Source organism: Ceratotherium simum, chromosome 36 (genome assembly GCF_057802395.1).
Source record: "Ceratotherium simum simum isolate JZ-2026a chromosome 36, ASM5780239v1, whole genome shotgun sequence".
Lineage (NCBI taxonomy): Eukaryota > Metazoa > Chordata > Mammalia > Perissodactyla > Rhinocerotidae > Ceratotherium > Ceratotherium simum.
In genome coordinates, this window is record NC_141935.1 from 25,388,504 (window position 1) to 25,401,647 (window position 13,144).

The 13,144-nt window shown below is 38.0% G+C and overlaps 1 protein-coding gene across 7 annotated transcripts in view; it reads right to left on the minus strand.

The window, feature by feature from the left end:
* CNST (consortin, connexin sorting protein) overlaps positions 1-13,144 on the minus strand; it is a 116,666-nt gene that overhangs the window by 32,412 nt on the left and 71,110 nt on the right. For all 7 annotated transcript variants that reach the window (XM_087424447.1, XM_004439571.3, XM_087424448.1 and 4 more), the window contains 2 exons: positions 8,249-8,454; positions 411-441 (listed from right to left, as the gene is read on the minus strand). In XM_087424447.1, coding sequence (XP_087280573.1) covers positions 411-441; positions 8,249-8,454 — 237 coding nt within the window. The remainder of the gene's footprint in view (positions 1-410; positions 442-8,248; positions 8,455-13,144) is intronic.

A 13,144-nucleotide genomic window follows, 5' to 3' on the forward strand; every position in this document is an offset into this window, starting at 1 on the left:
TCAAGAGATTTATTATGTGTAATATGCTCGACAGGCTCTACTATATGAATATTACTTGGTTTGTACTTCTGTTTAATTCAAAAGAAAGAAAATCCAATGGAGTTTTTAATTATATTTTTCAGCAACATGTCCCCCCTCCACCCCCCACCAAACACACAAACATTTAGATTTTGGTAAACTTAGGGCTTATTTATGGAAGGTCACATTTGGGTGGTTCCAGAGAATTTCCTGGAGTGACAGAAATTCCCTACATCTTGCTTTCTGAGATGGTTACATGGGCACATACAACTGTTAAAACTCTTTGAAAACGAAAGATCTATATATTTTATTGTACGTAAATCTCAATTTTTAAAAATGAGCAGTTCTCTAAGAGTTCTACGAATTTCTTCCTGTAATTAAGAAAAGGATACAGTCTTCCTCCTGGAAATAGGACTCTGCTATCTGTTAAAAAACAAACAAAAAACAGAGGAAATTAAATTAACATTTGGATGAAAAGCCTAATTTGGAAGAAATCAAGACCTTGAAATTCTGAAAGTATTTGATATCAGTCTAATAAAACTCTTAAGTACATTCACCAGATCAGTTACTGTGACTGTAGGCACAGGACACATTTCTGAAATCACTTATCTCAAGCAAAGCGAACACAGACATTCTTTGGTCTTTATACAACCTCATTCTTCCTACTTTATTTCAAATCAAAGCAAACTTCACAGATACATTAGAGTTTAGAAGTAAGAACTCTAAAGAACAAGGAAAATGCTACAGAGGCTTATAAAGGTATAACACAAGTGAAAGAATGACTATCGTCAATTAAAAAGGTGAAATATGTCATGTCACAGGAGACCTTAAAACCACATTCATTTCATTTCTATTCCACAAACTACCTCATGGGACACTGACTTTTGGATCTGTTTTGATATTTCAGAAAAGGCCGGGCCAAGTGCTAAGAGTTGAGCAATGATGTCTGGAATATATACAAAGTGCTGCACAGATATAAAGGGCATTGGATGGGAGTCCAGAGACCCAGGATCTGGTCCCAGTCAAGGCTTATCATGTACCAGATTCATTCTATGCCATCCTTAAATTTAAAAATTCTTTGATTCTAAAAACTTTGGAGTATTTTCTTTAGATTTTTATTTAGATGTAGCATTTATAAATAGAACAGTAAAACTGAAATTGTTTTCTGAGAAATATCTGCATAAAATGACTGCTCTCATATTTAGAATATTTCATATAAGAACTTTACACTTTTAAAGCAGTTTCCACTGATTCTTACTACACCTCTAGTAAAAAAAGGTGTTCCATTAATAGATCACTATCTCCATTTTCCAGGTAGCTGCCACTGCAAAGAGCAATAAAGTACTTGTCAAACCTATAAACTAGCAATGAGAAGGAATGGTTTTTCCAAATCCCACAATGGAAACAGCATACTTTTAAAGGAAAATATCTGCCTAGCTTAAAATTTATCTATAGATCTAACATTTTTCTATGAGCAACACAGACGACTGGATTTATCACCTCTCTGTAAATTTTTAGTATAATCTAAAGTTTGATTCCATACTTATTTTCTACTCTGAGGACTTTGCAAAGGATAAATTGATTTTCAAGATTCTGCTTGTCTTTCATCAGCTCATCGTTCTAATAGTATGTTATAATAGTACTAGTTTGAACCAAGTCAAGTTGTCAATATTCAACCATTGTTTTACCTAAATATGAGAATTTCATATACTGCAACTAGTAGTGTGCTGATAAATGTTTACTGAATAATCAGCTCTCGAGTGTTGGGGAGAGCCCTGATTCGTCTTGTTTGCTCATTTCTGTGGTGCCAATACTCCCATCATGGCCAATTTCAAGCTACCAACATGATGGACATTCTCATGAGTGGGGACTTGCAGACTCCAGCACACCACTGGGTTACACCATCAGAAATCAATGACAACATTTCATCTACAAACTACCAGTGAGAAATCTATAGCATGATTTCCCTACTATTTGTGACATGAGATATAGTTTCAGGTTGCCCACTAAGATGAATGTCTGGCTTTCCAAAGCTATTCCCCTTGCCTTTTTACATTTGTGCATCACTGGCACATAGTTATTTATAAATAGCTCTTATTTAAGAAGTATTGATGGGGTCCATAGCTATTCTGAACCAGATTTTCTGGCACTACATAAATATATATTTCAAATAGCTTTCAAGTTTCTGTTGCAGTTCCAATACCATAAAAACAACCATGAAGACAGGGTCATGAAACCCAATGCCTCAAAAGTAAAAGGTATTTCCAGGTAAACAGGCAACTTGAAAAATAAATATACAGGGTATTTCCCCTATAAAAACCTAACCCCGTGGCTTGTAATTAATCTTTGGGTGGGGAACATGATGTAATCGACACAGAAATCAAAATATAATGATGTACACCCGAAATTTATATAATGTTATAAACCAATGTTACTGCAATAAAAAAAAAAAGTTGTGTAGAAAAAAAAGAAAAAACCTAACCCTAGCAAGTCCAGCCAGGCAAGGGAAGATGTGATTTTCTTTGAGGTCCCATATGTCTAAATGTGGGAGGTAGCCTGGCAGAGCAGAAAGAACGTGGAGTTTGGAGGTGAATAACCTGACTGCGTTCTACTCCAAGCTCTGCCATTACCAGCTGTGACCTTAGAGATGTCATTTCACGTCTCAAGCCTCAGCTTCCTTATCTGTAAAACAAGGACGACAGTACCTGTAACTCTGTGAGACAAAGCTGCCGTTAGGATTGAATGAGAGAATGTACTTAGCATAGTGCCCAGTACCAAGCAGTAAGTGTGTAAAACGGTTTTTGACTCTGAGTCTGAACGAGAAGAAGATGCAGAGTAGAATCACATGAAAAAGTAAATTGAAAATCACTCTCGGAGGACAACAGTTTTAAGGTTATCCTGGTTTCAGGCTTCTTTTACCTACCAGGAACAAAAAACGGGAATGAGGAAGGTGTATCTTTTGGCCATAGCCTCAGAGTGGCATCAAGGATCCCAGTGGATCCATTTCCTGCCTGAGTCTGACACTAGTTTCCGTAAAAGCCCACTGACCAAAGAGCACAGCACTTGATGTTTTTATTCCCACTTCTCTATGAAAAGCTTCCAGGTTTATGACTTCAGCTGTACACTTAAAGCTAACCTGCAGTCATATTAACTAAGTCAGTCTATGAAAGATTACTCAGCCCTTTAACAGTTCCAAGAGCTAAAAACACAAGTATATATCTAAAGTAATTGTAGTCATATTTCCAATGGCCTTTAGCACATATGCATCCATACAATATCACTTTAAAAATAATAATTGTCCCCAAATTAACTCTCCTCCTTTAATTCCGTATTTCTGTTAATGGTATTACCATCCCTCCAAACTGTATATACTAGAGTTATCTCTGACTTCTCTCTCATCCCCTTTTTACTATCTACACCAAGTTCTAGTGATTCTTCCTTCGGAAGATTTCAAATTCATCCTTCTCCATTTCTACTGTCACCACCTTAACTTAGATGCTTTTCTCACCATATGCTTGAATTATAATGTCTCCTTTTAGGTCTTATGTTTGTCAACATTATGCATGTATATGGTTTAAGGAGTCCAACAGTTCTCTAAGTGCGTTAAGAAAGCCTCTGCCACTCTTGCCCTATACTCTTTTCTTCAGGAGCAAACAGATTTCTTTTATCTATTTTTTTTTAACTTCTGTATCTCTAAATATTATGCTTATATTTCTTATTTCCAGTTTTAGCAGAAGATGAGGATTGAGTCCTTTGCTCCTCCCCTACCCCTACTCTACAAACACACACACTTTCTCTCACATACTCACTCTCTCCATATTGTTACATTGCAGTGATGGGTAGATAAATATTTAATGTTTACCTTAGAATGAACCAAACTATTATTATTTTTCCTTTCCTGAAAACTTTTTGCTTTCCCTGAAGTTGCTTTTCTCTTTTCCTTCTTGTTTTTTGGCTAGTTTCCATGCATTTCTTACTTGTACAACTCCAAATAGTCCGTCAAGAGTCTAAATTTCTCTCAATATATTCGGACACATCATATACTCAGAATCAAGAAAATGATATAGAATTCTCTCTTCAGACTCTTCTGATCTGCTCTAAACAGGACTGATTATCCTCTCCTTCTTGGTACATAGCTGTCATCTTAGAATCTCCCTTCACCTGGAGATTCCCTTCACCTCTCTCCTGGGTAGCATCCCCAATTTCCTATATCTCACATCTTTCTATTACTCTCTTGTTTGGGTGGAGCATATCTTCTAGTGGTTTCCTGAGAAAGAGTAGAAAGGAGATACCAAAGGCCTGAAATAGGAACATCCTTGATATATGTGAGGAAGTGCTGGGGGCTGGTGTACCTGGAAAGGAGTGAATAAGAAGGAGAGTTCTAGGAATTAACGTCTAAGAGGTAACAGGGCCAGATCATGCAGGGTCTTGTAGGCCATGGTAATGATTTTGGCTTCTACTCTGAATGAGAAGCGAAGCCACTGGAGGGCTCTGAGCAGAGGAGGGACGTGATCTGACTTATGTTTTGTCCGATCACAGTGACTGCTGTGTAGAGGGAAACACTAAATGGAAGTAAGAGTGAAAGCAGAGAGGTTTCTACTGTGAAGAGTGAACTGCCAGGATCCAGGTGAGATTTGATGGTGCCTTGTACTGAGATGGTAGCAATGGAGGAGGTAAGAAGAGATCAGATTCTGGATATATTTTGAAGTAGATCTGCAGGACTTGCTGATTAGATCTGGATGTGGGGAAAAGTAAGCAAAAGATGACTTGAACGTGTCTGGTCTCAGCAACTGGAGGGATGGAGTTGCCGTTGAACAAGAGGGGGAAGACTAGGAAAGCAGTAGATTTGGGAGAAAAATAAAAATTCAATTTTGGACATCTTAAATTTGAAATGTCCATTAGACGTCTCAGGAAGCTGGATATTTAATTCTGGAGTCCAGAATTGAATCCTGAAGTACTCCAATGCTTAAAAATTAGTAAAATTTGGAGGACTCAACAAATGGCCAGAGAAGGCATGGCCAGCGAAGTAAGAGGTAAAAACCAAGAATGAGGGGGTCCCAAAAGGCAAACAAAGAAAATGCTCCAAAATAGAATATGTGATCAACTTGTCAAAGCTTCTAATAGCACCAGTACGATGAAAACTGAGGACTGATCGCTGGATTTGACAACAGGGCGGTTATTCGTGACCTTTACATGCAATTCTGGTGGAGCAGTGGATACGAAACCCAGACTGCAGTGAGTTCTAGAGAGAACTGGGTTATGGAATGTCACCTAAGCAGAATTCTTGTCCCAAATGTTTTAACCTGAATCAAATCATAAGAAATAATTAGACAAATCCTGATTATAGGACATTCTACTAGAATTCTTAGGCTCTTCATAAGTGTCAATATTATGAAATTAAAAAAAAAAAAAAAAAGTCAGGAGATTTTTCTGGATTACAAAAGACGAAAGAATCTTGACAACCAAATGCAATATGTGCTCCTTCACCAGATCCTGGATTAGGGGAAAACTAGTTATAAAGAACATTCATGGAATAACTAGAGGGAAACCTAACTATAGGCTGTATATTAAATAATACTGTATCAATGTCTAATTTCTTGGGGTTGATAATGGCATTGTAAGTATGTATATGTTCTTGGGAAATATATGTGCAAGTATTAAGGATGAAGTGATATAATGCCTGAAGATTACTTTAAAATGCTTCCATGGAAAAGATGTGCCGGGGGGCAGGGGGAAGCAGGAGCACAAATTTGGCAAAATGTCAACAACTGGTGAATCCAGGTGAAAGGCACAGTGTGAGGTGCTGGGAATCACTGAAATGAATAAAACCTCACTCCACCTCTCCCTGAGTTGAGGCTCCCTCGGGAGGTGCGAGGATATTTTCTATTTCTGGGCTGAGAAGGGCAGCCATCAGCTGACTCCCGTAGGCCTGATGTCTCAGTTTACTGCAGGCTTCAGCATCTCTTTGCTGGTCTCCAGCCTTCATTTCTAACAAGCAACCTTTGAATTAGTGACAGTGAGGATACAGTTATAATGCTTAATATTTATTTGGTTTTTACTGCATACCAAGCACTATGTTAAGTGCTTTTACCAGCATTATCTCATTTAGTCATTTACGACTTTACAGAAGAAGAAACTGAAAGTTACTTAGCTTGTTAGTAGTAGAGCCAAAGCCCATACTTTTAAACCACTACTATACTGTATAAGCTCCTCTGCCAGGAGAGGATCGATTGCTGAGATATTTAAGAAGCATAACCTACAGGATTCAGCAAATCGCTATGTTCCTGGGAGACAGAGGTGGAATTTTACTTTGAGATATAAAGAAATTAAATAATCTCTTAGGCCTGATCAAGATTGTTATCATCTTCCTGCCTAAAAATGTGATTTTCTACTAGATCTGCTTTGGCTGTTGGACCACCTGCCAGTAGAAAAGAACATTCTTTTTAACAACAGCCCAGTGACACAAACTCCTTGAAAAGATCTGACTACACTTGTTATTTCCATCTTTACTCCAAATGTCTTTTTTCCCAACTTTTTATTGAAATTCTACAGGAGAGTTCAAAGAATAGTAAAATCAATAGCCATATACCTTTCACCCAGATTTGTCCATTGTTGACCTTTTGCCAAAAGTGCTTTCTCTCTCTGTCTTTCCCTCTCTTACATATTTTTTTCCACTAAAATACCTTAAGTACGTTGCAGGCACTGTGTCACTTTACTCCTAAATACTTGCAGATGTACCTCCCAAGAACAGTGATACTCTCCTACATAACCCACAACTCCATTATCAACCTCAAGAAATTAGACATTGGTGCAAATTTATTTAATAAACAGCCCACTTTCAAATTTCTCCAAAGTTGTTCCAAAAACAGATGCACTGAATGGAATAAACAAATTCTAGCCCCAGAATTATATGGAACTTGCTTTATGAAGGAGTCTCAGTTTTCTTATTTGTAAGCAGATGAAGCTAATACTTACATCTAGGTTGTTGGGAGAATGAAATAACAATAAGCTTGAATACCCTTTGCAAACTCAATCCACTGTACAAAAGGAAGGCTGAAAGATTAGAAAGCTGCCTTGGTGTTGGTGTTTCTCAACTATGGCAAGTTAGTAACACAACAGAGGTCAAAAAGCAGTACAAATTTTCTCAAAGGCATTCTTTAAGTTGACAAAGGAGGTTATATACATTTGTAAGAATATACATTTTCCTGTCTTGGGAAAAAAGCTATTTTACTTTTTAAAAATTAAAAATTACTCACTGTACGTTGCAAAAATTAAAATGAAACAGAAGTAAATGAAATAAAAAGTGAAGCTTTTTCCATTCCCATATACCAGCTATTTTTATTTTAATGGAAAATAAAATACAGCTCATAAATATCTTAATTTTTCCTGAATTAGCTCTTGTGTAAAAAAGCTTCCTCTTCACTGTCCTAAAAGCCTCCCAGTCTCCAAGCTCTCCATCACCTAATTTACCCTCCCAGTCATCAGAAAAGTTATTTTTCTAAAATTCAAATTTGATTCTGGCACTCCCATACTTAAAAACTCCCAGTCCCTAAAAGTAAGGCCTTAACGTCACCAGCTATCCAATCTCCTTTCCCATCTCTTTTCCATCTTCACCTCCAACAATATCCCAGCCATGCCTTTGCACTGGCTGACCTAGATGAACTAGATCACTTTGCTCATCTAGTGAGTGCCTACATCTCCTGCAAATCCCAGCTCAAGAGTCACCTTCTTTGTCCCTAATGCCTACCGGACAGTTAATCATGCATTTTGTGCTTTTGCTGAATCTTAAACATATGTCTACTCTAACACTTAACACAGACTTCTACAATGATTTGTCTGTTTAACTGTTTCTCCTATTCCTTAGTGGCTCTCTTAAGGACATACTCTGTTAAGTGATCTTTGTTTCCCCAGTGTCTAGCATGGTTTTTGGCACCTAGTTGGTGCTGACTAAGTGCTTGCTACATTGACTTTTACTTGCACACAGCTTATTCATTAAATAAAAGAAGTCAGTGATTGTTTGAATTACAGACTGATTATCCAAGACCAATGTGCGGCCACCAGTCAGTAATATGCCAAATTTCCCACCAGCCACTGATCTAGGGTCACCTTCTCCTGGGCTCACCAACAACAGGTGGGGTAGAATCAATTACAGAGCATTGGATTTTAGATTATTACAAACATTGGTCCCAGGATTTCAGTGAGGCTGAAAGTGAAGGGTTTAATGTAGTACCTGATGAAGGCAAAGGGGAAGTGCTCTTGAGTCCAACTGCTCAACTTCACCTCGTATAAGTGAGAACAGAGACTGCAGAACTAGCTTCGGGGCTTCTGGTGGATCATTAGCATTTACTTCAGCAGACTCTTCGTCGCTAACAGCATGTGTGGTTGCACTTAGTACATTTTCTTGCATTAAAGGTGTGGTACCTCCTGAAGAAAGTTCTTTAAGAAGTAAATAAAACGCCTGTTAGGATAGATTTCCATCATGGTGGCACACCTTAAAACAGTAATGCCTGTTAGCCATAAAATTTTCAAATAAAACAAATTATATGAAAAAACACAAACACACAACAGAAACCATAAGCTATTGTCCTGATTAACATTGTGCTGACATCTGGTTGCTTCCATTAACACACACACAAACCATTTTTTGCAGAATTATTGTTGAGAGTATTAATAAAAAGAGATTTAGAGAAAAGTATGCAGATTAAAACCTGACCAAAATCTTGATTCTCCCAAAGGAAAAATGGATTAGCTGTAATTTGAAGCTACTTGCTCAAAATACTCCCTGAAAAAATACTCTGTGCCTTTCTGAGCAATTACAGATTCTAACAGTTGGAATACTTTCCTCCCATCTGTGCCTATTTATGTTCCACCCTAACAAAATCCACGCACTTCCCTATAACATAGGACTGAAGCAAACTTATTTTCCTCTGAATCCTGTTTATGGCCCTCTATTATGCTGGGTTGCATTATAGTAAGTGATGTAAGGTCTCATCTTTATTAGATCATAACTCTTGCAGCATAGGGATTAATTTATGTACCATGGTATCCCTACTATTTCCAGTGTCTTCAGCACTAAAATGCCAAGTACTGTGCTTTTTTTAAAAAAAAAAATCACCTACAGTGATTCCTTATATTTTAGAAAATTCTCTTCTAGGAATTTTATGTCATTTGGTCTCTGGAAGTACAAGGTCCAGTGATGGCCTTCCATTTTGCAAGGACGGTATTTGTGAAAACATGGGTGTTTCTTCTACTTTCTAATTTTCTTTCTTTTTTTTTTTAAATTAATTAATTAATTTATTGCAGTAACATTGATTCATAATATTATATAAATTTCAGGTGTACATAATTATATTTCGATTTCTGTATAGATTACATCTTTTCTAATTTTCTAACCACAATGGCAGTAGTGCCAATGTGGGAACAGAAGCTTTCCATAGAGAACTACAAAGAAACTAAGAAAACTACTGTTTTATTTCCCTTTTCCCTAGCCACACAACTATGCCCAAGATATTTAATCTCTCTTAGACTGTGATAAGGCTAGCCTCCCAAATTCTCTACTTCCCTTGATTAAATTCTTATCACATAGTTAGCAAATATTACTCCAGGCTTCTTCTTTAAAAAAAGGTTTAAATTTAAAACGCTCATTTTCATAACAGGGACTTAAATAAAATCCTTGAAGAATATTACCAAAGAAAGACAGGATTCTTTTTTTTTTTTTTTTTTTGTGAGGAAGATCAGCCCTGAGCTAACATCCATGCCAATCCTCCTCTTTTTGCTGAGGAAGACTGGGCCTGAGCTAACATCCGTGCCCATCTTCCTCTACTTTATGTGGGACGCAGCCACAGCATGGCCTGACAAGCAGTGCATCGGCCCGGATCCGAACGGGCCGCCAGCAGCGAAGTGCACACTTAACCGCCACGCCACGGGGCCGGCCCCAGGCAGGATTCTTAAAGGTAAGAAAAAAGGACAGGGGCCGGCTCTGTGGCCTAGTGGTTAAGTTCGGCATGCTCTGCTTCCGCGGCCCAGGTTCGCAAGTTCAGATTGTGGGCATGGATCTATACCACTCATCAGCCAAGCTGTGGCGGCGAACCACATACAAAATAGAGGAAGATGGCACAGATGTTAGCTCAGGGCTAATCTTCCTCCAGCAAAAAAGGAGGAAGATTGGCAACAAATGTTAGCTCAGGATAAATCTTCCTCAGCTTTGAAAAAAAAAAAAAGGACAGATTTTATGACTCCCTTACCTAAAGGGGATCAAAAAAGGGTCCTGAATAATGGAAACAGAAATATGCATTTGATTATCTTCAGTTATTTAGACAGTGTAGATTCATAATGGTCACAGTTCTTGCTAGGTCCATTTTCTAAGTTATTTTAATAATTAACGTATGGATAAGTAAAATTTACAAATAAACAATGCATCAGTATATAAAATTATGTAGTGAACAAAAGAAATTTCAACAGAAAGAATATCAATCATAAAACATAACCAACAGAACTCTCAAAAGCCTACAGAAGTCCAAGGATTCTAAGAGCAACAGAAGGCTAATGTGAACAACTAGAAAGAATATAGTACTCTAATCACCAAATGTAGGGAGGGGATGGAAAATATTAACTAGGCTCAGAAGGGTCATTCCAGATAGGTTAAGAGGTCAGGGAAACTTGCAAGGCTCATAGCACAAAAGGATTATCTATCAGGGCTTGAAGATCACGAGCTTCAGAGAAGATTTAACTACAAAACCACCTGACCACTTGAGACAACATTCCTTGCTTGGACAGAGTAGTAAAAATCAAAGAGCACTGCAACAGGAGCAAGAGATTTAAGTTCTGTCATTATTTTCTAGGTGACCTTGGATTAGACACTTTATTCTCTATAGTTTCCTCATCTTGAAGAGAAAGGGATTGACTAGATGAGATCTCAGGTCCCTCCTAGATCTGATCATCTCAAACACTTGAAATCTCCATAGCGATTTTGGTATTTAAGAAATGTAGCCAGGCTGGCCCCCATGGCCCCAGGCCTTCCCCAGGGCCAGGCCACCCCCTGAAGACCCAGCCTCCAGGCCAGCACTCATGGCCCCAGGCTCCAGGTTCACCCCAGATTCAGACCACCCCTGCTGACCCAGGCTCCAGGCTGGGTCACTCAACACAGACTCCCAGCTCACATCAGAGCCAGGCTGGCCCTGACAGACTGAATTGTCAGGCTCACCCCAGTGGTCCCTGGAATCTGGTCAGCCCCGAAGGACTCAGAATCTAGGCTCTCCCACAAAGACTGCCAACCTGCTGACCCAGGCACCAGACTCGCCCACCTAAGGACTCCAACACCAAGGCTGCCCATGGACACTACCAGATGGACCACCCAGAATCTCTGCACAGGCTGAGTGGTGAAGGACCTTCCCTGCCAAAACCATTCTGTAAAGACGACTTCTTCAAATGCACAGACACCAATGCAAGGCCATAAGGATCATAAATAATCAAGGAAACACAACACCACCAAAGGAAACTAATAAAGCTCTAATAACTGACCCTAAAGAAGTGGAGATCTATGAACCACTGGACAAAGAATTCAGAACAATCCTCTTAAAGAAATTCATGGAACTATAAGAAAATATAGATAGACAAACGGAATTAGGAAACCAATGCACGAACAAAATGAGAAATTCAATAAAGAAAAAGAAACACTAAAAAAAATCAAACAGGAATTCTAGAGTTGAAGAATTCACTGACTGAACTGAAGAATTCAATAGAGAGCTTCAACAGCAGACTCAATAAGCAGAAGAAAAAATCAGTGAACCTGTAGACAGGTCATCTGAAGTTATCCATTCAGAAGAGCAAGAAGAAAAAAGAACGAAAAAGAGTGAAGAAAGTTTACATGAAATATGGGATACAATTAAGAGAAACAATCTACATATTATTGGAATCCCAGAAGGAAAAGAGAGGGAGAAAGGGGCAGAAAGCTAACTTAAAGAAATAATGGCTGAGACATCTCCAAATCTGGGGAGACACTTGGACATCCAAGTTCATGAAGCTTATGGGTTCCCCAAAAGTTTCAACCTAAAAAGATCTTCTCTAAGACACATTATAATAAAACTGTCTAAAATCAAAGAAACAGAGAGAATTTTAAAAGCAGCAAGAGAAAAAAAAAACTCCTCCCACACAAGAAAACCCCCATAAGACTATGAGTCGACTTCTCAGCAGAAACCCTGCAGGCCAGGAGAGAGTGGATATTGGAAGTGCTGGAAGGAAAAAGCTGCCAACCAAGAATACTTTATTTGGCAAAGTTGTCCTTCATAAATGAAGGAGAGATAAAGACTTTCCCAGACGAAAAAAAGTTGTGAGAGTTCATCACCACTAGATCTGCCTTTACAAGAAATGCTAAAGGAAGTTCTTTAACTCAAAATGAAAGGATGCTAACAACAGAAAAACATAAAAGTATAAAACTCAGTGTAAAGGTAAGAATAAAATCAGAATACTCTAATACTGTAATGGTGGTATGTAAATCACTTTTAACTCTGGTATAAAAATTAAAAGACAAAAGTATTAAAAATAACTATAGCTATAATGAAGTGTTAAGGGCTACATTATATACAAAAGACATAAATTATGACATCAATAACATGAAATGTGGGAGGAGACAAATTGTAGTGTTTGATTGTGGTAAAAGTTAAGCTGCTATCAGCTTAAAATATACTATTATATACATAAGATGTTTTATGTAAGCCTCATGGCAACCACAAATAAAAAATACATAGCTGATGCACAAAAGAGAAAGAGAAAGAAATCAAAGCATACCATTAAAAGAAATCATCAAATAACAAAGGAAGACAGAAACAGATGAAGACAGGAACTATAAAACAGTCAGAAAACAATTTACAAAATAGTAATTATAAATCCTTACCTATCAGTAATTACTTTAAGTATAAATGGATTAAATTCTCCAATCAAAAGACACAGAGTGGCTGAATGGATTAAAAAAACAAGACCCAACAATATGTTGCCTACAACAGACTCACTTTAGCTTTAAGGACACAGATAGGCTGAAAGTGAAGGGATGGAAAAAGATATTCCAGAGCCAGCCTGTTGGTGTAGCAGTTAAGTTTGCATGCTCCGCTTTGGTGGACCAGGGTTCGCA